Here is a 27,966-nt window from a genome sequence, read left to right as displayed (position 1 = left end):
ATATATATAAATATAAATAAGTGTAAAAGCTTTTCTTCAATAGACAGCTGGCCAAAGGATATGAATAATAATAAAGATAACCAAAATGGCAATAGTCAATATAGAAGTGGTTTTGAAATGTAAGGTATACCAATGCATTATTGATGGAGTTGCAAATTGGTACAATCATTTTGGAAAGCAATTTGGAACTGTGTAAATAAAATGAGTAAGATGTCCATATTCTTTGAACCAGAGGTTTATATTCCAAGTAATCTATAGATAAGAATATTGATAGTAGCATTTTGGGAATGGCCAACCAATTGTGATACATGAATTTAATGGATAACTATGCTGGAAGAAAAGATGTATGTAATAAACAGAGAATCATGGAAAGATCTTTATGAACTAGTTCAGAGTGAAGAAAACAGAGCAAAAAATATATATATATATATAAAATAACTACAATATAAAAGGAAAAAAAACAACCATGCACCAAAAAATCAAAAGCCAAGATAGCAAAACTGTAAAGATCAAATATGACTCAAATGAAGAAATATAAAGACATACCCCTCCTATCCCTTCATGGAGATTGGAGGGTGCATGTGTTACACATTGCTTCAGATTTTAATATATTGATCAGTTCTGAATTTTTCCTCTTTTTTTGTCTGTAAAAAATACTATTTGTTAAATTGGATGGCTCTCTAGGAAAGAAAATGTTGGGCTACTGGGAAAAACTGAGGATATTAAAAAAAGACAAAAACTTTTATAAAAGCTCTTTGAAAATTTTAAAGTATCAATTAAATGCTATTATTGTATGTAAATTATTATGATTGATTACTATTATTGGGGTGAAGATCTGTCTTCAAATTACACCTAAACTATGTGACTTAACTTTGTGTCTGAGGCGGTGGGAGTTCTCATATCTGGTATTCCCTCCACCACCTTGAATTTCCCTCACCAAAGTCCTTTCCATGTGAATAACAAAAAAGATTCTTGTCAGAGAGAATAAGTGCTGCTCCCCTCAGTGATATGCAAAATTATGTGATCACCCCAACAATTCAAAATGGCAGTTTATTATGATTCTTTTATTTTTTAATAACTTTTTATTGACAGATATTATGATTTTTGATACATTACCTATTTCAACTTCACTGTCTATATTGAGGGTATAATTGGATGGGAGCACAATGCCTTTCTTGTAATACTGTTTGCACACTTTCAAGCCCATTGCATCATCTTCATTTTTTTCATAACCAACCATGCCCAAGGATATAGTCTTTAAACGATGATACTGTTTAAAAGAAAGGAGAAAAAACAAACCAGCACCCGTATAAGATGGAAAAAAAATAAAATCCAGAACTTAAAAAAATTTATAAAACGATAAAAGCATTCCCCTTCTTGCCCCTGCCAATTACAAGAGCTCATTTGTGCTTCCTGCCCCTCAATGTTAATAAGTTATGGCAATAGAAATTAAATGAAATGATCTCAAAATGTTTTGCGGACCACCAAATGCCTCATGACAAATATTTGAAAGTAGAATGTGCTTCTCACACAATGGGGGAAAAGGGAAGGCTATAACTGTAAAGGTGATATTTTCTTATACCAATCAATGTATCTTCCTCCCAACTCCCTTTCAATAATTTTTCTCACACTTCTCTAGACAGTCTATTACCAATTAAATATACCAGTACATTTAAAGTACCAAGCACCAATTAAATATACACCTAGGATTTTTCTGCTATGTTAATGCCTAAACTTACATCAATCCAGAGGTCCCAGGGTTTCAGAACAGCATTTTCTTTTGAGAACTGTTTAGGGCTCTAGGTTAGGGGTTCTTAACCCAGAATTCTTGGATTTGCCCAGGAAAATCTTTAACTAATCTCTGACTGAAATTTAGCATGTCCTTCGATTATGGATAGAAGCAACAAAACACAATAATATTAAGTGGTACCTGACCGTTAAAGGGGTTCTTTATCCCAACAGGAGAAGAATGTGATTAGGTAGTCAAAGGAAAAGTAGATTAAAATTTCACCCTGAAATGAAAGTTCTTCTAGAGCTACTATTGTTTCACTTTTGCCTTTGTATTCCTGGAGCCCAGCAGCTGGCACTTAATAAACACTTAACAAGTGCTTGATTGAAAGATCAGAGAGTTGGGGAAGGGATCCAAATTGGAAAACAATGGGTCTAAGGGGGATATAAGGCAGCTAAGTGGATTGCGCACTGAGATCCGGATTCAAATTTTCCCTCAGATACTTCTGTGTGAGCATGGGCAAGTAACTGAATCTCTGATTGCTTTTAATAAAAATGCAGGAAAAAATGGCAAATCATTCCAATATCCTTGCCAAGAAAACCCCATGGAAAGCATTTGCATGTTATGGTTCATGAGGTCACGAATAAGTAAGACTCAATTGAACCACAATAACAAAATAAGAGTTAGGCCAACAATTGAGATAGTACCAAAAAAGCCCTTTCTAATTATTTTAGATATTTTTACATGTTTATTTTGGCAGATGTATAAAAATTCCTGAACATATTCCCCTCTCTCTTCAAAAAAACACATACATATAGAATCAAGCAGAATATTTTAAAACTTTATGGAAAATATGCTACCCCAAAGTCTCCCAAATCCCCAAATTCCAGAATTGCAAACATTCATACTAAAAAGTTTCTCAACAGGTCAGGGAGCACAAATGTAAAGAAGGCATCCATTCCCTTTTCTTTGTCCATTCTGACGGAAATAAATCTTTCTCACTAAAATCCCGGCAGTTTCCAAACTAAGTCTTACATCAGAGAATAAAAAAGTAACTATGACCATGTAATAGTCCTTCAATAAAATGACACCTTGCACAGAACTAAAGGAAATTCAAGAGTTGGTTCTGTCAAATTACCACTTAGGGCTGAGAGATGATGTCCCCAGGGAGAAAAACCTTAAGCCTCTGGGGGTTTTAGGACAAAGTAATTGCACCTATTTCACATCTACAATTGGGCTATTATCCATTTCCTTTTAGCAAAGGATGTAGTGAAGGGATTTGATTGAAGGGAAAATGCACTAAAGTGCTCGTATGCATTAGTAAAGGAGGCAAAGTGGAGCCCAGAATGCATTTCTCCATAGAAACAATGGTATAGGTGTGGGTTAGGCTCCTAAGGGCAGTCCAAAAAACTTGCTTAAAGATAATGTTCCTAACTTATGTGTAGTACAGCACCATAGGACTTGATTACTTTGCTTAACAACATCTCTTTAGGAAAATGGATTCAGAAGCAACAGACTCATGGAATTTCAAGAGTCCAAGGGATCTCCTTTTGCCATGGACAGGCAAGTCCCTGACTGGTGGGCTTGAAGACCATCCTCCAACTCGTAAGCAGCCAATTTTATTACTTTGGGGAGGGTTCTAATAAGACTTTTCCTCCCTTAGAATTGAAGGCAAACTCTTTTCCATAACCTCTACCCCAAATGTTCAGATGGACTATTTGTGTCCAACCTGTAGCAGCACATTCAGAGCTCATATTGATCTGATCAGCCACAACTGGACACACTGTAACTCAACTCTAACACAGGGATGTCATTTTGGTCCCCTTCAAGAATGAGGGATAACAATAAACCACCAATCATATCAGAAACACTTTTCTGTCCCCACCTGTCCCAAGTCCCATGCCAGAGGAGAGAGAATTTTCCCTTCATTCTCATAAACTTTTCTGGTCAAGGGAATAGGAAAATCTACTTTGTAGAAATATAGGGTAATTCTACTTTGGGGTAGAATCTTGGCTTGAGGTGCCAAAGAGCAGGCATCAGTGCTACAAAATTCTAGATGTTAGAAAAAGGGGTTCAGCTATCATCTACTTCAACCTATACACAAAAAGAACCAACATAATGGAGTGACCATGCAGAATAAACCGTTACAGGTGCAAATTGACAATATGGAGATGTTTACAGAAAGAAGAGGAAAAAAAGTTCCAAATGGGAGAATGAAGACAGAAAAAATTCCCATAACCCAGCTAAAGTTATTCCCAGATAACTACTGCATGTAAAGGACATTTCCAGGTGGTCTACAAGGGCTTACTTTTTTTTGTGGACAAATTCCAAGGAGAATACTTACCTGGTTAATGACAAAAAATATGCTTTCATAGACATCTTGCTGGGTATAGACACTGCAACTGTAGTCACCTTCATCTGTACCAGAATATCCCTTTAGAAACAAGTGCTTAAAAGCCTCAGTATTATCCTCTTTGAAAGAGACCACCAGCTGGTTATTCAGACCAAAAAGAACTAGCTGAAAAATACAACATTAGGATAGAAATGCAATCATTAAACTATTTACCAGTGGGAATTTGATTCATTCAATTCAATAAGCATTGGTTTAAGTTCTTGTATTGACTAGGTAAGGAGAGTACTATGACAAAAATTAAACCAGTCTCCCTCCTCACAAAGGAGAAATGGGGGAAGAAAGGCCAGATAAGTAAACAAAACTACACAGATAAGAAAACATAAAACAAATACAAAATAATTTTAAGGGGATTGGGAAGGATCGACAACTGGGATGAACCAGTAAAGGCTTTATGTGTTATTAATCATGATGAAAGATGTTCCTGACTTTACAAAATAAAATACTTTTTAATATGATAGAAAATATGTAACCCAAAACCAAAAGTTAGTATTACTTATAAGGGGAAAATATGAGAACCCTTCCTAATAAATAGAGGAATAAAGCAAAAATGTCCCTTCTCCCCATTATTTAACATAGTGCTAAAGTTGTTACTGACATCTTTATTGACAGCGATAAGACAAAAGAAAAAAAAAAGTAAATGTATACAATGCAAGATTTTGCTTTGCATGGCCATGAATACTTATCACAAGGGTTTGGTTGTTCAATTTTCTTCCAATTTTTTTTTTTTGGGGGGGGGGGGGGGCAGGAGGTAGAAAGAGGAAAATAAATGTTAATAAAAAATAAATTAAGAGAAAAGATTTTCAAAAAGCAATAAAAATAATCAGCATTGGCAAAGAAATAAAACCATTTCCTACTCCCCTGCCATTTCCTGATGGCATGTTATTTGTCTTTCCTTCTTGAAGAGGACCAGGAATCAAGGAGGAGGTACCAAGACCTCAGTATCTTTACCACTCCTTTCCCCAAACTCCCCCAATTCTTTATATAAAGTTTTCCCTTATCAGAATATAAGCTCCTTTAAAGGCAGGGACTGTTATTTGCTAGTATTTTTATTCCAACCACTTATCTTGGTGGTTGAAATAGGATGTTTAATAAATGCTTTTGTTTATTAAAAAAAAAAAAAAAAAAAACCTAGTGAATTAGATTTAAGTGAGGGTAGGCTGTGCAGTGACCAGCCTCATTTTCTCCTCCTGAGACATCTGAGTCTAGTGGCAAGATATAGATCAGGATGATTGGCAGTGGGATACTTTGGCCTTTCTAATTTAAGGTTTAACAGGTTTGTTTGACTGAGGCACTGCCCGTTCATCGATTAAGGCTAGATAAAGAAACACTAGCTTAAACCCAACTTTTGCCCCAGGGCAAGCCTAAAATAATACTTCCATTCATTAAGTCTACAGAAGACAGGACCTAGGTTCCTAATAACACAGTTCTAGGTTCCTAATACAACTGCTCTTTTGATGAGGTTAGTCTTCAGAGCTTCTGGGTTATTTTTTTTTTTTTCCTTCCTTTTGTTACAGATAGTTCTTCCAATTCTTAAAGGTAGACATTTCTTTCTTTTCCCCGTTTTCTTTTTTTAAAAGCACATACAGTAACAAAACTACCCTTCTCATGATGACGGATTTCTTAGGAATTTGTGGATTCTATCAACTATAACTCTGCTGTGTTTTCAAAACTTCAGATCCTAGCTCTCACTAGGTGGGAAATTGGGCAAGTTATTTGGCTTGTCTGATCCTCACTTTGTTATTTGAAAAGTGAGGATAAGCTCAGTAGAAATTTTACCAGGATTTAAATTCCAACTTTGATGGCATGATGGTTTACTTATAAAACTCCAGGAAATCATCAGCAGTGTGGTTTCCTCTTTGTATTCTTCAAAGTACACCAGACTCCAACCTTGTGAATCTGAACTCTGATTAGTCCCCTTTCACCTTACCTTGTCTTATTGAATATCTGCTCCTTTTCCTATCCTTTGCTAAGCCATGTCATTTATACTTTTGCAAGGGGGAAACCCTAGAACTTTTCCTATGAAATCTAGGAGAAAATCTAAGTCTTCTCCTCCTCCTCCTCCTCCTCCTCCTCCTCCTTCTTCTTCTTCTACCAGAACTCCAATCCCAACCACGAGACTCCGGATTATGATTCAGAATCAGAACTCTGATTCAGTTTTGACTTTATTTTGCCTGGTTCTTGTTCCCACCATGGCACTTCTTGGCCATCTCTAAACCATAGGGCGAAACCTAAGTCTCTTCACCAGTCCCTTCCCAAAACTCCCCCCAAATCCTTATGGAAAGTTCTGCCTTAAGAAGTAAGCTTCTTTTAAGGGAAGGGGCTGTTATTGTTATTTGCTAGTATTTTTATTTCAACCACTTATCTTGGTGATAGAAATAGGATGTTTAATAAATGCTTTTGCTCATTTATTTTAAAAAAAAAAAAACCTGAGAAAATTAATAGCTTCAACAATGCAGCAGGATGCAAAATAAATCCACAAAAAATCATCAGCATATGTATAAAGCAATTGTTAGTCCTTCCTTCTTTTTTATAATAGATTTTTATTTTCAAAATACATGTAAAGATAGTTTTTAATATTCAATCTTGCAAAACTCTGTTCTAAATTTTTCTCTCTCCTTTCTCATCACCCCCTCCTCTAAACAGCCAGAAATCCAACATATGTTAAACATGTGCAATTCTTCTATTCATTTTTCCACATTTACCATGTTGCACAAGAAAAATCAAATCAAAAAGGGAAAAAATGAGAAAAGAAAAACAAACAACAAAAAAGGTAAGAATACTATATTGTGATCCACATTCAGTCCCCATAGTCCTTTTTGTGGATGCAGATGGTTCTCTCCATCTATACAAGTTTATTGGAATCGGTCTGAATCACTTCATTGTTGAAGAGTCACATCCATCACAGTTGATCATCATATAATCTTGCTGCTGCTGTGTACAGTGTTCTCTTGAATGTACCACTTAGCATCAGTCCATGTAAGTCTCTCCAGGCCTCTCTAAAATTATTCTCCTGATCATTTCTTACAGAACAATAATATTCCATAATATCCATACACTATAATTTATTCAGCCATTCTCCAACTGATGGGCATCTACTTAGTTTCTAGTTCTTTGCCACTACAAAAAGAGCTGCTACAGAGGTAAGAGATGGAGGGAGAAAAATTTAGAACACAAAAGTTCAAGAAATCATAAATTTAAACTTCCCAGATTTCTTAGGTGAAAAGAGAAAGCGTCTTTTGGTCACCTCCTAAAAGAAATCCTAAAATTAAAACATCTAAGAACATTAAAGCAAAAATTCAGAGCTTTTAAGTTAAATTTAAAAGTCCTACAAGCAGCCAAATAAAAATATTCAAGTTCTAAGGAGCAACAGGAGCAACAGTATTCCATAAGATTTAATAGCTGCAACTCATGGCAAAAGAGGAGAATTTGGAATACAACATTCAAAAGGCAAATGATACAGCCTTAATTTAGCTTAATTTATTCAGAAAAACTGGGTATAATTCTATGGATGGAAAAATGACCTTTAATGAAATAAAGGTTTTCTAAATGTCCAAGATCTAAAGGCCAGAATTGAGAGGAGTTATAAGAGCAGAGCTTTGGAGGAGTGAAAAGATTTTGGCAAAGAATATTGAATAGGACATGAATAGGAGATGAAGTCTACATATTGAGTTGTTAGTAATTAAGTATGACTAGTGCCCCTCCAGAAATGGAGATTAAGCAATTATGGGAGGCATCAATCAGAAGAGCAAAGTTTTGAGGAATAAGGCACTCTACAGAATAATATTTAAAGAAATATTTTTAGGAACAAGTACAATTAATATTTTTATTTTTTTGATTGAAAATAATTGCATAAAATTAACTCACTTTATTTTATATTCAAGCATATTAAAAACTTCTAAATCAATCTGAAAATTTCTTTAGAATTAAACATCATCCCGATTATATAAGATTCTAGCTCTGATGCTCTGGGTCTTCAGGAAATAAATCTTCAAATGTTCAAGAGTCTTTAAGATACTTTCTTTTCAAATTGGAAATTGAGTGGATGGATATCCATCAATTGGAAAATGGCTGAATAAGTTATAGCATATGAATGTAATGGAAAATTATTGTTCTATAAGAAATGATGAACAAGCTGATTTCAGAAAAGGCTGGAAAGATTTATATGAACTGAGACTGAGGGAAGTAAACAGAACCGGAAGAATACTGGATACAGTAACAGCAAGATTATGTGATGATCAACTATGATAGACTTAGCTCTTCTTAGTAATACAGTGATCCAAGATAATTCCAATAGACTTGAGATGGAAAATGCCATCTATATCCAAAGAGAGAACTATGGTGTCTGAATGTGAATTGAAGCACAGCATTTTGACTTCTGTTTGTTACTTCTTTCTCATGCTTTTTTCCCCTTTTGGTCTTATTTTTCTTGTACAACACGATAAATATGGAAATGTTTAAAACTACTGCACATATCTTGCTGTCTTGGGGATGAGGGAGATTAAAAAAAAAGGCAAAAAAAATTGAAATTCAAAATTTTACAAAAATAAATGTTGAAAACTATCTTCATATGTATTTGAAAAAATAAAATATATTGTAAAAAGTTTACATTAAAAAAATTTTTTTAAGATGCTTTCCTTTCAGTACTAGGAAATCTTAATTCAAATTTTAATTTTTTGTTAACAACTTATTAGTGGTGAATCCCTTTCTTAGAACTCCCAAATTGGCTTTCTCTGCATTATCTAGCCCTTCTGACTCTTCCTGAATTCTTTTCCTTTTGGCAAAAACAAAAGAAAGAGGAGAAAATCTTGTTATCTTGAGAAGATCTTTTTTCCCTGAGTAGAGGAGATTTCCAAGATAACTTTATTACCTTATCCCCAATTACTCTTTGACCCACCTAATATCTTTGTCACACCTAAATACAATTGGTCTTTTTAGTAATAGCTGAGGGTGAGTCCAACAGTTTTACAATCTGGTTTTTTTTTCTTTTTTGAAGTTTACTTTTTAAAAAACTATGTTTTTTGTTCTTGAAACAGTTAAAAATGTTTGAAAAGAATATGATAGTTTGTAAGTATAAATATCAAGTTATTTCTTCACAGAAATGTTAATAGTGAAACCCTAAAGAATTGTCTAAGAGGGACTTGTAGAAATCTTTGAGCACAATAACTTCCGGCTAGGGACTTTGAAACTAGATTCATGAAAATTTAGCAAGAGAAGATGAGAGCAGAAAAAGTCAGTGGATGAGTCAGAGAACAGGCAGAAAGATTGTCTTAAGGGAAGAGATATGGAATGAAAAAGTTTGGGTTTAAGATTTTTACTTTTCAGGTGTAACCAGACTCAACAATGACAAAGGCTGGATTTTTCAAAGTTTGGACAACTAGATCAATCCTTAATGTTGATTGGCTGCCAACTTTAGCTCCAGAAAAAAGTTGGAGATAAGAATCTCTTTTCATTGCAAAGGTGGGGAACTATAACTGTGTATGAATATCATATTACTACACATGGCAGATATATGGATTAGTTTGGCTGAATTTCTTCTCTCTCTCTCTTTTAAAAATCTGCTACCACTACTATTATTACTACTATTACTACTAAGATAACTTTTTATATATAGTGCCAACTATGTGCCAGAAACTACATTAAGTGCTTTACAATTATTATTTCACCCTTATAAAAATGTTGAGAGATAAGTGCTATTAGTACTCCATTATTTTATAGTTGAGAAAACTGAGACAGAGTTAAAGCAACTGGTTGAATAGAACTCAGATTTTCCTGACTCCAGACCTGGCGCTCTATTCACTGTACCACCCAGCTAGCTGAAAAGGAGTGGGGGCTGGCTATAGGGTTAGTGAGAAATATATTCAGAAAGGAATGTGATATAAAAGCAAAAGGGTAAGTTTTAAAATAAATACAATTTTTATTTAAATGTTAACTTAGAGATAGCAACAGAATGGTCAGTAAATAACATGTCATATGATTATGAATGTATAAACTCTATTATTAATGGACAAGCTCTGGATAATTATACAGACACTTTAAAAAAGAGAGAGACTTTAACATAACTATGGCTATAAGCATTTTTCACAGATGTGATAGTAATAAAGAATTAGGGTGTACTTTGAGACATTGTATTCACAATATTACAACTATATTAGGAACATCGAAACTAGGAGGAGATAAAAAGGTGTCCAGTTTCCTCAATCCCTTATGTGTTTGCATCTAAAAATAATTTTCTGGTAGCCAAATCTGGATCTAAGGAAGGAACTTAAAAATCTTCCCTTCCAACTGTAGCTAACTAAAAAGAAGGTCAAAGTCTCAACAAAGAAATTTAGAATAAAGGAGTTCAAAGAACATTGCAATCTGATTCCCTATGAGTAATGAAGAAATATTTGCTGCAGATAAGTTTTCAAGGAGCAATTGCATTGAATTATCAAGCACCAGCTTTTTTCTGGCAAATAACATGGAGGGCAATCTCAGATTGTGAAATCCATGGAGGAGAGAGTTTTCTGGTACCAGGAAAAGTAGGGCCCCACTGGGGCTTCTGTAAGGAGAAAAAGGGAGGGGAAAGAGAGGGCCATTCCAAGGAATGCTGCTCCTTCCTTCAAAGAGATACTAAGGCTTAGAGCTGGAGAAAAGTCAAAAATGGGAAATGGAACAATTTCCTTTCTCACTAGCCCTGGACACCAAACCATCAAGGACTGGAGGTGAAAAGGCAGGAGAATGCGACTAAGAAGAGAAAAGACAGCATTTTGTAGTTGGGAGAGCCTCTTTTCCCAATCATTCCCTTCATGGACTAATGGAAAAAGTATGGATTTCTAATTAGTGGCAATGGGCTGTATTCTCACATCTTCCTCTTCCTAACTCAGTGACTTTAACCATGTCACTTAAACTCTTTAGTCCCAAATTTCTCACCTTCAAAATGAGAGTATTGGTCTAGACCCAAGCTTCTTAAACCCCATATGGGGTCATGGAAAAATGTGGGAAAGTTGTGAAATTATGATTTATTATCACTAAATATTTGTTGTATATAACTATTTTATATACCTACATGCCTGGGGTCACGTAAAAATTTTAACAAGAAAAAAGGGGTCGAGAGTGGAAAAAGTTGAAGATGGCCTGACGTGACCTTCTGGCTCTAAACCCATTAATTCTCTGACCAAAGATTTTATCTTGTCCAACCTGAACTTGAACAGGAAGCCCTTCCTATTGAATCCCTGGCAGGCAGGCAGTCACTTAAAAGAAGCCCTTTATCTCAAGCCTGGGCAGTTTTGTCCTGGCACTCAAAGACATTTACATGGTAGCTATGTCCAAGCTACACTAACTATGTCAGGAGTTTCGGCCCTAACAGGAAGTGTATAAAATCTCACGAGCTAAAGGAAACATAAGGCTTTTGCTATTACTGAGTTCTTTCAGTACCCCATTTGGGGTGATATCGGGATATTTCTTGCTGTGGGTGCTACAAATCTTTAATCCAGGATTTCATGGGTGCCTGACCCCTTGCTTAGTTTTGACACAGTATTAGACTCCTACTTTATATTCCCAATCCTAGATATTAAGACTATCTCACCTAGCTTCTGATGATTGCAGCCCTTCTATCTGTGTGGCAGTTTTCATGCATGCTCCAGTGATTAGACTAGTTTAGGAGGATCTACCAGCATCAAGGTCCAAAGAAATCTGGTTGAACTTGACCCTGATGCTGTCTTCCACTGGACAAATAAATCACCTTCTCTCTCAAATGAGGGGGTGTGTAAAGAGCTTACTAAAGTGCCTGGGATGTAGTAGGTGATACATAAATGCTTCCCCACAAGATTAAGTAGAAAGTATAAAGATTCTGGCTTGGGGGTATGCTAGTGAGTAGCAAGAAAAGACTATACTTTGAAGGAAAAATGAAGAAAATCTTTGGAGGGCTGAAAAGTGAAAAAGAAAAATACTAGGGATCTTTAACACCCAAGATAAAAAAGAATTAAAGAGAAGATAGCTACCTTAAAGCAATGCAAAATGAGTAAACCTTAAATCTACTGCATTCCCAGTTTCTGAAAAAAATGATGGATGTCAAAACTGACCCAAGATCAGAAACTTATGAAAGATTTTAGAGGGGCAAGGTCTTTGAGAATGTCCCAATTCCACACCTCTCCACCACTTCCCCACTATCTTCCCATCACCAAAAATAAGGAAGCAAGACTGACAAGACTGACAAGTCTATGAATTTGACCTTTATTTGGATGATTTCTAGAAAACATTATCAACTGAATGCTTAGTGACCATCTAGAAAAGGAAGTGTGATTGCTGTGATCTGATGCAGCGTGACTCTGTTAACATGTCAGATCTTTATTTCCTCTTTTTTTTTTCTTTAAAAACAGAATTTCTTAGACCAGGAGCCTCATACCCGGGACTTTTTCAGATACTTGACTCATCCTGAACTTTTAAAGGACAAAATTATTCAATGTTCTGCAACATAGGGGGAGGGACCACAGCTGGAGACACTGCTTATCAAGTCACATTGTTTTGAAGTTTTCATTGACTTTGCTCATTTTTTTTCCTTCTTCCTATTTTTCTTTTGTTATTAGGAAAGATTTTCTAGGTGAAAGGAAGGAAAATCTAGGCAATATAAAAAAGAAATAAGTAAAAATCCATTTTTAAAATGGCAAAGGTTAAGAATTGAATTCAGTTCTCCTTGCCCCCTCCCCTTAGCTGGTGATGTCTACCTACCAAGTATGTATCATGTGTGTACATGTTGATGTATATATATTGTTCAGTTGTATCCAATTCTTTGTGACCTCATTCGGGGTTTCCTTGGCAAAAATACTGTAGTAGTTTGCCTCTTCCTTCTCCAGTTCATTTTAAAGACAAGGAAACCAAGGCAAATAGGTTAAGTGACTTGTCCAGAGTCACACAGCCAGGAAAATCAGATTTGAACTCAAATGAGCTGTTCTGACTTCAGACCTGGTACTTCATTCACTTTGCCCCCTTGATGTCCCTAATGTATGTTTATGTTGTTATTCCTGTACAATAGTTTTCAATCATGTCTGATCTCAGTTGGGATTTTCTTGGCAAAGAGAATACTGAAGTGATTGGCCATTTTCTTTTTTTACATTCATTTTACAAGTGAGGAAACTGATACAAAAGGGGTTAAGTAATTTTCCCATAATCACATAGCAAGGAAGTATCTGAGATTAGATTTGAATTTAGTTCTAAGTCTGGCACTCTGTCCCTTGTGCCATCTACCTGCCCATGTATGTGTGTGTATTTGTATACATACATATAGAGTATATACTTATATATACAAACATGTGTAAGTTGATATATAAATGTATATGTATATATATGCATATATGTGTATGCATATATATATGCACATCTTACTTAGACACATATAATATATAATTTTATATTATGTATATTATATATGTGAATATTTAAGGTATATATACATATGTATGTATGAAGCTTTGGGAGGCTAACTGATTTGTCCACGTTCACTCAGTGAAATAATGAATGTCCAAGGCCATAGTTTATAAGGAACAAATATAGGAACTAAAGCAAGGTCCATTAGACCCAAATTCAGTGCCCTTAGTGATGGATCCCTGAATTTTTATTTGACATTATGGAACCCAAAAAGATTTTCAAGTAAAAAATCATTCATAGGAAGTGGAGAAGGCCGTTATGACTTCCAGAAGTGTTGACATCCAATTTCTGAGACCATGGGCACATACAAGCTTATTTCTAGTGACACTGAACTGGGACTATTGAAAGCCTGAATATTATTCAGATACTTCTTTGACATCTACAATTTTGCTGTATATATTCCCCAGCCTTACAGATAATTGCTTATACTTTCAGAAGGATCTAAGGAGGACTGGGGAGTAGAATGAGTTACTTAGAATCAAGAGTTGTTCAGTCATTTTGGTCTTGTCTGACTTTTCGTGACCCCTTTTGGAGTTTTCTTGGCAATAATACTGGAATGGTTGGCCATTTCCTTCTCCAGCTCATTTTACAGATTAAGAGACTGAGGTAAATAGGGCTAATGACTTGCTCAGGGTCACACAATTACTAAGTGTCTGAGATTGGATTTGAACTCAGGTATGTCTGATTCCAGATCCAGCAATCTATCCACTTTACCTCGTAGAATACAGAAGCAAAAGTTAAATATCTCCTCACATCTTCAGTTAGCCAGGAAATGCAGGACAAGTCCATTGAACCATGATGATTACTTAATTAGCTATATCAGTATTCCAATGCTTAGAATAGTGATAGCACATAGTAGGCATTAATAAACGGTTGTTGATTGATTGATTGTCATTTAAGGAATGGAGAAGTTAATCACCAGGTGGTCCAGAGACTAATTTACCTTTTTTGGTTTCATCAATTCCTGAAAACCATCAATTAGCTTGTAGCAATTTGCCTTGGTAGCACAGCAAACACTTAATAAATACTGATTGATTAATTGAATACAAGTGCTTATACACAGACAAGTCCATGAATCCTAAAGAAAGTCCTAAAGAAGCTGGGAATATAAATATACACCCTTCTAATGAAAATCCCAAATATCAGTAAGAATTCAGAGTCTTTTTAAAAACAAAACCCAAAACAAACCATTTTTCTGAGAGTAACTATAAAAAAGTGCTCATGCAATTCTCAGCTGAAGAAATTGAAACTATTTCTAGTCATATGAAAAGATGCTCCAAGTCATTATTAATCAGAGAAATGCAAATTAAGACAACTCTAAGATACCACTACACACCTGTCAGATTGGCTAAGATGACAGGAAAAAATAATGATGATTGTCGGAGGGGATGCGGGAAAACGGGGACATTGATGCATTGTTGGTGGAGTTGTGAATGAATCCAACCATTTTGGAGAGTAGTTTGGAACTATGCTCAAAAAGTTATCAAATTGTGCATACCCTTTGATCCAGCAGTGTTACTACTGGGCTTATATCCCAAAGAGATCATAACGAAGGGAAAGGGACTTGTATGTGCACGAATGTTTGTGGCAGCCCTTTTTGTAGTGGCTAGAAACTGGAAACTGAATGGATGTCTATCAGTTGGAGAATGGCTGAATAAATTGTGGTATATGAATATTATGGAATATTACTGTTCTGTAAGAAATGACCAACAGGATGATTTCAGAAAGGCCTGGAGAGACTTACACGAACTGATGCTGAGTGAAATGAGCAGGACCAGGAGAGCATTATATACTTCAACAACAATACTATATGATGACCAGTTCTGATGGACCTGGCCATCCTCAGCAACGAGATCAACCAAATCATTTCCAATGGAGCAGTAATGAACTGAACCAGCTATGCCCAGAGAAAGAACTCTGGGAGATGACTAAAAACCATTACATTGAATTCCCAATCCCTATATTTATGCCCACCTGCATTTTTGATTTCCTTCACAAGCTAATTGTACAATATTTCAGAGTCTGATTCTTTTTGTACAGCAAAATAACGTTTTGGTCATGTATACTTATTGTGTATCTAATTTATATTTTAATGTATTTAACATCTACTGGTCATCCTGCCATCTAGGGGAGGGGGTGGGGGGTAAAGAGGTGAAAAATTGGAACAAGAGGTTTGGCAATTGTTAATGCTGTAAAGTTACCCATGCATATAACCTGTAAATAAAAGGCTATTAAATAAAAAAAAATTGATAACCCATTATCTAAAGAGACTCTGGGAATAATAGTTTTTGCCTTTTAACATGTTTCTGTTATGGACAAATGTGCAATTTAGAATTTTTCTGTATATTGGGCATTTTAAAAGCAAAATGATTTGTGTAATGTTGAACTTGACCATCTACTTAGATATGAAAAATAAACTATGAATGTTTTACTGTGAAAAAAAAAAAGTGCTCATGATGGACAGAAAAAATGTTAATATATTAGAAATTACCTGTGTTGTCACCATTACAATCTTTAAAATCTGCAGTCCCAATTTCCATGGAATCTGGTGTCTGGCTCGATACTTTTCACATGGATTCATGAAGTAAAATCTCAAGTCTTCTTTCAGGCACTCCTCCATCAGATCAGATTCTGGATGGGCCGCCATCATGGTACTGACAAGAAAAGGATTCATTAAGGCCCTTCCAAAAAAATCTGATCTCTATCCACTGTGGTATATGCTCTTCTTGTTCTGCATAAAGTTGGAACATAATAAAAATATTTGTTGATTTGAATCCATCCACTATATCTCAAAATAGCCACTTCACAAACACCAATATTAAAAAAAAAAATTGTAACTCCTAAAGAAAAACACTAAACTTGTAGGTTTTTATTTGCAATTTGCTTTGATAAAAGCTCTATATGTAGTCATGGAAGCCTAAACTACAATGATGGCTATAGAATTGGGGGGAAAAAAACAAACAAACAAACAATGCTAAGAGATAGAACTGATTAATCAGATTTTTGAGGGGGAAGGTAAGAGGAATTGGAAGATAATTGAGATTTTGAGTCTGGATGAAGGGAATAAATTGTGTTGTTATTAATAAAAACAGAAGGGTTCCTTTTTTATCTTTACATAATCCTCAATGGTAATACAATGCCTCATACACAGTAGGCACTTAAATGTTTGTTGGGTTAAATTAACTACTATGAGAACTTGAGAAAGAAAATAGATTCCTAGGGAAAGATAAATTTAGTTTTAAGTACATAAGTTAGCCTTTGAAACTTCACTATGCCTTAATTAAGAAATCATTTGGCTGAAATGAACCCCTACTATTATTATTACTTTTATCTAGATTTCTCCTAATTAAAATATCAACTGATAAAAGTCAGTGACATAATTGTAAAGGAAATAAAAGGAGGCATTTTTGAGTCAAAGATACTGTACCAAATAAATAAAAAAGGAAAAGTTTTGCTTCCTACTACTTATAAGGAGCTGAAAAAATTGTATTAACTTTCTGTAGGTAAATCTAATAGAACTTACATATTCAAAAATTATAACTAATTCTAAACTAGTCATTCAAGTTTTAAAAGTTTTTAGAATTTTGAAATAACTCATTTATAGTTGATCCAAGCAATGTGATATAATAGATAGCCTGCCTCAGAATCCAAAAGAACTGAACTTAAGTACAAATTCTGATACATTCTGGCTATGTGACCCTGAACAAGTCACCTAAAATTTTAGTACCCCATGTAACACATCTCTCAGACTACAGAATAGTTGTTAATCTGCATTGGTAAAAGGAGTTTGATAACTTGAGAGTTGCTCTCCCAATGAAATAATAGGTCCAAACCAAAAAACCTTCAAAAAATGAATCTCTTTATCTGATTTCTACATCATATGACCAGCAAGATGGTGGACTAAATAATCTTGTGGAATCCTCAACTTAGAACTTCCAAAGTGACCCAAAAGAAAAATGAAATCAAGAGCAGGAAAAAAAAAAAAAAAAGGCAGGAAGATGTCAGAAGGTCTGGTGCTCAAGACAATAATAAAAAACTCAATTAGCAGACAAGAAAAAAAAAAAGGAATCCACAGTGTAGAATTTCCCCTAAAGATCAAAAGACATTAATAAATTCAGAATTTTAAAAAATTTTAAAGTAGAGAAAAATCTGACAGAAGAGAGGCAAAAGGAAAATCTATTTTGTTTTGTTTTTAAACAGCAACAATAAACACATCTGCTTTCTGTATAGATCAAAGCCATTAACTTTGAAACCAATTTAACAATCATAGATCTTCCAGAAGAACATGACAAATAAAAATACTTGAAAACAATAATGCAGAACAACACAAAAATATTGCCCAGAATTTTTAAATATTGGGGTAGGGGGAGAGAAATCAAAAGCACTCATAGATTCTCTCCAGAAAAATACAACACAAGAACAACAACAACAAAAATGCTTGAAAGACTAGAATATCTAGTGGCTAAATTTAACAATTCCAATGACAAACAACAAATTTTGCAAGTGCCAAGAGAAAGACCTAGAAAAATAAAGAAAATTTGAATACAAAGTTATTACATAACCACTAGAACTATAGAAAGAGATAGAAGCAAATAGCTGGAAAAGTAAAATAAAGGACCTTAAGTTGCAATGATATATCCTGCAAACCTGAGCCTAATCAATGAAAAAAGATGGACAGTCAACCAAAGAAAGTCAACATTTGAAATATTCCTGGAATAAAAAGATATGAGAAGAAATAACATGTCCACCTCTGGAGTAATTTCTTCCCCCAGGAATATTAAGTTCATATGTTATTGTTAATTATTTTTTAGCCTATATTGCCTACTTCGATGAGTTTAGAAGAAACAAAAAAATAAATGCTACCTTAAGGTTCATAGATTATCCATTATTTTTTATTTCATGAAGTTGTTCAATTAATTTTCTAAATTAATTTTCTAAATTGATTTTATTATGTTAGTCAAGGCACTTAAGAAATAATGTTTCCTCTCAACAAATTAGTTATCTCTTTAGACTTTCAATGTACATAATAATAATCCACTTGCTGATTATCTGAAGCCAGTTTTTAGTCCCTGAACAATTTCATTTTATTAATACTATCCATTATGTTGCATAGGATATATGTGTATATATGTATATGTATATGGGTGAGTGTATGTGTGAACAAACAATTATTAAGTACTTATACGATAGGTGAGCAACTGGGTGGCAAAATCAATTAAGTGTCAGGTCTGGAGTCAGGAAGACCTAAATTCAAATCTAGCCTCAGACACTTATTAGCTATGTGACCCCTCCACAGGCCTGCTTGACTCAGTTTCCCCATCTATAAAATGAGTTGAAGAAGAAAATGGCAAATCACTCCAGAATCTTTATCAAGAAAATCTTATATGGGATCATGAATAATTGGATGCAGCAAAAGAACAACAATTTTTTTTTGTTTCTTCTAAACTCATTAAAATAGACAATACTAGCTAAAAATAATTAACAGTAACATGAATTTAATATTCCTGAGGGAAGAAACTGCTCCAGAGTTGGACATGTCAGTTCTTCTCATGTCTGTTTTTATTCTAGGAATGTTTCAAATGTCTTTCTTTTGTTGACTGTCCACCTTTTTCATTGATTAGGCTCAGATTTGCAGGATATATCACTGTGTTGCAACTTTAGGTTCTTTAAAGGGCTCACATCAATTACTAGTCATTTAAGGTAAAGGGGGAAAAAAGGGAAACACATTTGTTTCAAAATGCTGATTACCTATTACAAATAGTGTAAACTGAAGTTTTCCCAATTCTTCCGTCTGCTCTAGCTTCCTAATAATCAAGTGCTAAGGGCAGTGATTAGCCCTCCATCTCTACTGTTAAAAAAGAATTGGGAAGAAAGAGAAGAGATAATTAATTTACAGTTACATTATGCTTCTCAGTTTTAAGAACTTCCTCATAATTATCACGTGAGGTTGGTAGTACTAGCATTGTTATCTCCACTTTGTAGACGGGGAATCTGGAATTTACAAATTGAATGCTTCAGGATCAAAAATTATACATTTAAAGTTGAAAGTGTCCTTGAAAATCACTTTGTCCAATCCTATCATTTTTAAACAGAAGAAACAAAAGGGGTTAAATTACTTGCTCAAGGTCAGTACTCAGTACTTGTCTGACTCCAAATCCAGCATACTTTTCAATGTGCCATGTCCAAGTTCACAAATACAGAACTATTGGAACCCAGTCAAACCCAAGTTTTTTCTACTATATCATTCTGAAGGAGCACAGCGTAGTGAAGACATCACCAGACTCCAGGACAGGAGGACTCAGGTTAGCAGCGAGGTTACTCGCTGGATTTGGGTGTAAGACCTGAATTCAAATCTGACTAAGACCAGTCACTGTGACTGGAAAATGATAAACAGAAATAGGGATACAACTATACACACCCATAGAGGTCTTAAACCCAAATCGAGCATTATCTTGAAAGTGAGAACTCTAATACCATCACTAAACCTTAACATACCCTAGAAAGAAAAAAATACCTTAGAAAACTAAAAATTAGTTGTCTCAAAATAAAAGGAGACCCAAGAACTGAAGCGTACCCATAGATCTGTAAGGAAATACAGAAGTAGAAACTGAACAAATGGAAGTCATTCTGTATCTTTTAACCACAGAAGGATGAGAAAGAAGAAAATGGTGGAACAGTGGGCTAGTCACAAACTCAAGGTGGAAGGAACAAGGGGAAAGGAAAATCTAAAAGTATAGACCCAGCAATGAGTCGATGACATTTAAGATCTCTTCATTGCAATGCGCTCAGCGGAAATGAATAGAAATAACTATGCACCTTATGAATTATTTACTTTTCTTTATAAACTAGAAGGAGCAAAAACGAAGACCTTGGGGCTTTATAAGTTCAATCCATCCCAGGCTGCTAGAAGGAAAATCTACTTTGAAACTCTAAAACAAAGCTTACCATGGTCAGGCTGACCACCCACACAGTTGACTTAGAGTTGGAGGAAGGCTGACTTTGAAAGGGCCCATAAAACAAAAACCCTGAGGTTAGAAGTGGTGGGAGTAGAAGAAGCAACTCAACAGTGACTCTGAAATCAGGTTATTTTTTTTTAAAGGAAGGTAGGAAGAGAGAAAGAGAAAGAGAGAATGGAAGGAAGGAAGGGAAGAAGGAAGGGAGGGAAAGAAAAGGAAGAAGAAAGAAAGGAAAGAAAAGAAGGAAGGAGGAAAGAAGAAAAGGAGGTAAAGAGGCAAAAAGGAAAGAGAAAGGGAGGAAAGAAGGAAAGGGAGAAAAGGAGGAAAAGAAGGAGGAAGTTAGGGAGACAGGGAGGGAAAGGGAATAGGAGAGAGGGAGGGAGTTAGGGAGAGAGGGATGGAGGAAAGGAGGGAGGGAAAGGAGAATGAAAGAAGGAAGGAAAGAAGGAAAGAAGGAGGGAAGGAAGGACGGAAGGAGGGGAAGGAAATGAAAAAAGGAAAGAAAAGAGGGAGAAGGGAGGGAGAGAGGAAGGAATACAAACAAATCCAACATGGTTACTCAAACTGCCTTATGGTAGTTAATGAAAAATTAACCTAGCTAATTGAGCCTTCTAATCTTAGCAAATCAGTTACTTCTTGGTTTATACATAAAGATACTGAGTTCAGTTCTGAACATTTGAAGACAGACAAACACAAGCACATCTTTTTATTTTGTTGTTTAGTAATTTTTCAGTTGTGTCCGACTCTTCATGCCTCCATTTGGGGTTTTCTTAGCAAAGACACTCAGGTGGTTGGCCATTTCCTTCCCCAACATGCATTTTTTACAGTGGGGAAACTGAGGCAGTCAGGATGAAGTGACTTGCCCAGGTTCACACAGCTGATAAGTATTTGAACCTAAATTTGAATTCAGGTCTTCCTCACTACAGTCCCTAGTAGTCTATCATTGGGTTAAGGAACTGAAGAGATACATTAAAGAAAAAGGCACAAAGACCTCAATACTGGAAATCTATGGCCTCTCAGAGAAAGGATGGATACTATCCAGCAATACAAGGTAGCTACTTTCATGTCCTGGCTAATTGTTTCTCAGCCTTCCAACTGAGCTTCTAGCTCGGCTGTTTCCCTCTTTCTAGAGGCATAGTTAATGATCAGGCAAGCCAGGCAGCTTACCGGCCAGTCCACACACTTTGGGCTGCTGTAGAAATATTCTCATAGTCTTTCTGGAAACCTGGGCAATATCCAATTGTTATTTAAAGCAGGTGTGTCCAACTCAAATTGAAATAAGGCCGCAGATCCATACCAAAAATCCCTATGGTTCGTATAATGACAGTTTAAAAATGTGATATTATCTACAGTTGGTTGTATTTTTATTTATTTTGCTAAATATTTCTCAATTATATTTTAATCTGGCTGAGGTACCAGCTATACATTTGATATTTTCTACTTTAAAGTTTTACCCATTTGCTGACATAGATCATGTTTTATCTATGGAATCTTATTATCAAGACTTCCCTCAATAAATAAATAGATAATAGACCCCGGCCAGTCACTAAGGAAGGAGGAAGCCAAAAGTCCAAATGGGATTCTCCCCTTTGGCCAAACTTAATTTTCTGAGTGTTCCGAGGATGGCAGCAGCAAATTGTAAGGAGCAGAAGGTCTGTGATAAGCTTTGGGTAGATAGGGAACCTCCTTAGTTTATGCACCTCAATTCAGCTGTCACATCCTGAAGAGAAATTAGACTTTTTCAGCTTGCTCTCAGAGGGCAGAAAAAGAAGTAATGGTTTTGATGCCAGAGAGGTAGATTCTGGTGTGATTGTTCATAACCACAGCTGTCTAAAGGGAGAATGGACTGCTTTGAGAGGCAGTAGGCTCCCTATCACCGAAAGACTTCAAGCCAATTGCTATAAACACAAGACAGGAAAGTTAAAAGGAGAATTCCTATTTAAAAATGAGGTGAATTTCTGAAATTCAATTCAAATTCTTTAATTTTCCCTACTAGAAGTTTTTAAGAACATAAGAAAATCTTCTGAAAAGAAATATGAATAATATGATTTTTTTTGCACTTTGAACCATAATCTAATTGGGGTATTTCTTTTGGCTCTTTTTACAGAGACTCCAATGAAATTAATGCAAATTTCCTCCCAAGTTTGAATTTTATTGTATGAGAAAGCAAAGCTAAGAATGGTATCTTTAGGAAGAAGTAAAACATTAGGACAATTAGTTTTAATTTTGATTTAAAAGTCAAAGGGTTTAACAAAAAAAAGTCTTTTTAATTAGATTCTCTATTTGATGAATATTCCTAGATAACCATGGGTAGAGAGAATGCCTCTCTATAGCCTATGATACCATCTGAGTCAGGGTTGCAAGATTCTTCATGATGAAGTCTGTAAGCTTCTTAAAGACAGGAACTGTCTTTTGTCTCTTTCTACATCCCAGGTCTCTTAATAAGTATTTTTGGATCAGATTATTGGATTGTCAAATTCTGTCAACTTTATTATATGTTATCTCTAAAGCAGGGTTTCTTAAACATTTTCCACTTGCAACCCCTGGGTATATAAAAGTGTACAAATCAAATACTTACTGATAATAAATCATAAAGAAATTTATTTTAAAACAATCTGTTTGTATACACATAATATTATCATTTAGTAATGATGAAGGCAAGTTTGCATCCTAATGAGATGGATGAGCTTATTTTTACATGAGGAATTAAAGCTGGGTGGAATATTTGATACCTTTTACTCTTGCCAAATTTTTCATGACCCCCCCAAACTCAGTTATGCAATCCCATATGGGAGTCTTTAATATATTATTTACTAATTCCACGCCCATTAACTCTCCCTAAAATAAGCCAAACTTAAGTAGTCACTAACACCCACTTTTGTCCTGCCTTTGTTTGTCTACCTTTGTTTACACGGTCTCCCATTTAGGGAATGAAGTATTCCTGGACTGTGCTACATATCTTCCTCACATGTCATATCCATCAATCAAGCATTTAATGTCCCTCTCGGTGCCAAGGACTGGATGAGCTGAAGGTACAATGACAGAAATGAAAAGTCTTTGTTCTCAAGAAGTTTAAAATTATCATGTGACACAACACAGACACACGTATAAAGTATAAGCATAAAAAAATACCCCAAAAATACAAGTTGGCTGGGAAAAGATGGCATGAGCAGCTGATAGGATTAAGAGAAGTCTCATGAGAAGGGAGCACTTGAGATGAGCCTGAAAGAAAACTAGGGATTCAGAATGGCAGAGAGTGAGGAAAAAATGAATTTCTGGCATGAGGAATAGCTAGGGCAAAGGCACAGACGTGGGAAATGGAAGGCTGTAAATGAGGAATAGCAAGAAAGCTGATATGATGGTTCTCTGGGTAAATACGGGGAAGCCACAAATAAGGCTGGAAAGCCCTCCAAGGGCTTTAAATGTCAAACAGGGAAATTTGTATTTGAGCTTGGAAGTAATAAGGAATCACAGTGTAGTCTGATAGGAAGGGGGTTATGTGAAGGATGGAATGGAGTGGAAAGGGACTTGAGCCAGGGAAAACAATTATAAGGCTATTCTAAATAGTCCAGGCAAATAGGGATGATTGCCAGTCAAATCTAACTCTCCTGAGAGAACAAGAATAATTAAAGATCTGGAGGAGGTAGAAATGATAAGTTTTAGCAACTCATTGGATATGTGATTTTCAACAGACTTAATAAACTTAAATAATGGATTAATTTTCCACGAAATGTAAAAAACAAACAAAAAAAGAAAAAAAAATTAGAGACAAGGGCTCTAGTTTTTCAGGGGATAGAGTGCCATAGCTAATCAAGAAGACTCTGGTTCACATTTGAACTCATTACTACACTCATACTCTAAGTATAAGCTTCAGCAAGTCAACTCACCTTTATCTGTCGGTATTTGGAAAATTTAAAGAAATTCAGGCAAATACCACAGGATATGTAAGGGTTGCAATTCCTATCTCTGTAGGAACCACCCAAATGGATGCCTTCACAGATTTCACTACAGCAGTTTTAACAAAGTTTCAAATGTGATAGCTCAACTCGACCAATAACTTGCCTTTTCATTAAATATAGAAAACCCTGACCTGTGATAATTTTATTCTTAATAGCAAAGGTTAAGCATTTTACAAAAAAAAAAAAAAAAAAAGAAAGAAAGAAAGAAAGAAAGAAAGAAAAAAAGAAAGAAAGAAAGAAAGAAAAAGAAAGAAAAAAAGAAAGAAGGAAGAAATTTGTAAAGGTCTTTCCTCCTTCCTTCCTTCTCTGATTGTAGTTTTTATTTTGTGGATGAAGATGCTCAGGGAATACTGGCTGTGCATCTCATTAGCTTGTGGGGTTTATTTGGAGCTATCTAGTTTGAAAGGCCTTTTTTTCTCCCCGGACTAGATCTTGATGTCAAAATGAGGAAATTCTCTCTACAATTGGAGGTTGGTTCTTACAGGGATTTTCTGGAGAATTGAAGGGTTTAGTGACAGCCAGCATGTGTTGGAGATGACATCTGACCAAGTCTTGCTAGTTCTCTCCACCACATCATACTACCCCTCATTTAAGGGCTATCTCCTTCCCGAAAAACTTGTTTTTCAATTATAGTTAAAAAATTCTGAAAATCAAATTTCTAAAACTAATAAAGCCCCTGGCCCCTTTTGAATAAGTTAGTATCTGACCAAGCGTATTTATTTGATCGTCACAATTAGTTTGTGAGTCAACAAATATATTTTTTTAAGTGCTGGAGATAATAAGTCAAAAATATGGTCCCTGACCTCAAAGAGCACAATTCTAACAAGAGAGAAAGCACAATATACCTACCTTGTCACACATAAAAGCAAAAAAAAAATCAGATTATATACAATGTAAATGGGAGATAATATCAACGAAAGGTATTTCTCATTCATCTCACTTTGAAAAACAGCTAGGTGGTGGATGGGAGAGTGCTGGTCTGGAGGCAGGAAGATCAGAGGTCAAATCTAGGCATACTTCTTACTCAAGGCAAATCATTTAATCTCAGTTTGCCTCAACTATAAAATGGGTATAACAACAGTACCTACCCAGAAAAATTTTGTGAGGATCAAATGAAGTAATCTTTGGCTCTCTATAAAAGCATAGTCCCTCCCTCCTTTCCAAATAGAATTGAAAAAGAAAAAGAAAAAAGAAAGACTAAAAGAACAGGAATTTCCCTAAAAGAGAATTCTCATTACTATCTCTGACCACCCATTGTCCAGAAAGCAGAACTCCAGTTATGAGGTAACAAAGGTCATGTCACAAAAAAGAGTACCCTCCTAACGGAAATATCCAACTAATAGGAAAAAGGGTAGATTAATTCAGCAAGGGAAACTCCATTCTCAAGCAATACTGGATGGAGTAAATCTTGACATAAATCAGCTGACTTGATAGCTGGGATTTTTCTCCTCCCCTAAACTTTTTTTTTTTAATTTCTTTTGATATATTTTGTTTTGACTTCACAATAATTTCTGAAAATACAATTCCTCTCCCTTCTTTCAGAACAAGCCCCTCCCTTTTAACCAAGAATCGCCCCCCCCAAATACTTCTGTTGACCTAGTCTCCCCACCTCTGCCCAAGAATGACAGCCCTGAAACTTTTTAACAATTACCCAGAAATGTTTTCAGTGATTCTCTACAGAAATACTTAATGGGGAAAAAATAGCTATACTATACCCCTGAAAGCCCCAAGAAGGAATGAAGAATTATAATTAACCCCTTTATGGAAGTACTCAGCATTATTTCAGAATGAATTCTATCTATATAGATTTTGATATGTTGGTGATCCTCCAGGAATAGCCCCCCATGTTTTATCTAGGCTTCAAGAAGCTTTCCATTTTCATGAAAGCCTACTTAAGGAGCTGAAAACATTAGAGAGATCATAATTAAACAGGATTGAATTATTTTTCTTGTATACATTTTGTGCGTACATGTTCAGTCTTTTTTCCCCCACTCATGCTCGACTCTTTGTGACCCCATTTGGGTTTTTTGTTTTTCGTTTTTTTGCAAAACAGCAGACACATCCTCTTACAGGACCACAAACCAGAACCATGAAGGAGTCAGAACATATAGATTAAAAAAAAAAAATCTCCCCAGATTAGATCAGAGCAGGAAGGGGTAGGAGATGGCAGCAGCAGGACAGAAAAGAACAAATTAACCTAGAGAAGAATGAGAAAAGTGAGAGAGGCATAGCGGCACTTATCTCAAGTCCCACTTAAAACCCCACTTTACTGGAAGCCTTTCCCTTCTTAATTCTAGTCCCTTCCATGGGTTTGTTGTTTAGTTGTTTCAGTCATGTCCAACTTTTCTTGCAGAAATACTGGAACATTTACCATTTTCTCCTCCAGCTTATATGACAGATGAGGAAATTAGACAGGGCCAAGTGACTTTTCCAGGGTCACACAGTTTATTTCCCTTTTTCCTAGGTTGATTATTTTCAACTTATTCTGTACCTTACTTGTTTATACTTAATGGTTGACCTGTTATCTCCCCATTAAATTGTAAGCTGCAGGAGTTTCTCTTTCTTAGCATTCCCAGTTTTTCTAAGAGTGTCTAAAGGTAAGAGGTGCTGAAATGTCCCTTGATTGTTTGCAAGTACAGTGGGGAAAATGCAGGAGTGGTGTTCTGATAATTACTGCCCAAGTGACCTACTGCAAGCCACTTAACCTCCATTGGTCTCAGTTTTCCTCATTTGTAATAACAAGTATATTGGGCTCCACCCAAAGTCATTTATGTTCAAATTCATCTTGTTAAAAAGGAGGGAATTACAGCAATTCTCAAAGTATGGTCCAGAGAATCCTGGGAGTGGGAGGGGCATCTCTGAAATTTTTAACTCAAAATTAGCTTTTATTTCTAACAAGATAAATATCTATTAATATAGCCCACATAAACAAAAACTCTTTGTCAGAGTCTCCATAAGTTTTAATAGACTGAGAACCAAAGTTTGAGAACCACTGACCCAGATGATGCTGAGACTGGGGCTTAAAAAACTTCTCTCTGGAAGGGATGAGGTTAAATTTAGGAAAACTACTCTTACTTCAGTGTTCTTTCCAGAAGAGAAGAAACAGGTCTCCCCCTTTGTTTCTTCACCCTCAGTTTAACTTTTGCTGGCCAGAGATTAGTTCAGATGTAGTTTTTATTTTTTTAATTTGGGAAGCTTTTCTTTGGGAGGGAAATGGTCTTTTTTTTATCTTTTTTCACTGTTTACATGTTAAATTTTATAAATTTAAAGTTGTTACATTTCCTGTGGTTCTCAAGCAAGAAGGAGGAAGCTGGGGGAGGGAAAGGCTGAGGACTCGAGGCAAAGCAGAATGAAACACTTGCCTGATTTCAGATAGTGAACAGGGAAGAAAAATCCATACCTAGGCCATTGGCTATCGGGGTGAAAGTCTGGAGAGCTTGGGAAAAGAAGTCAGTTTTGGAAGGAGTTCCATTTGAATGACCTGGTTTATATCAAAAGCAAAGGGTG

General features: G+C 35.5%; 1 protein-coding gene across 1 annotated transcript in view; it reads right to left on the bottom strand.

The window, feature by feature from the left end:
- The window catches only part of MCOLN2 (mucolipin 2), a 76,091-nt gene that overhangs the window by 45,258 nt on the left and 2,867 nt on the right, over positions 1-27,966 (bottom strand). Inside the window, exons 2-4 of the mRNA XM_012547603.3 lie at positions 16,036-16,198; positions 4,074-4,247; positions 1,117-1,270 (exon numbers count right to left, since the gene is read on the bottom strand). Coding sequence (XP_012403057.2) covers positions 1,117-1,270; positions 4,074-4,247; positions 16,036-16,198 — 491 coding nt within the window. The remainder of the gene's footprint in view (positions 1-1,116; positions 1,271-4,073; positions 4,248-16,035; positions 16,199-27,966) is intronic.

The sequence above is a fragment of the Sarcophilus harrisii genome, chromosome 4 (assembly GCF_902635505.1).
Source record: "Sarcophilus harrisii chromosome 4, mSarHar1.11, whole genome shotgun sequence".
Lineage (NCBI taxonomy): Eukaryota > Metazoa > Chordata > Mammalia > Dasyuromorphia > Dasyuridae > Sarcophilus > Sarcophilus harrisii.
Note: the sequence above shows the minus strand (reverse complement) of the source record. Positions and strands in the feature narration are given on the sequence as shown.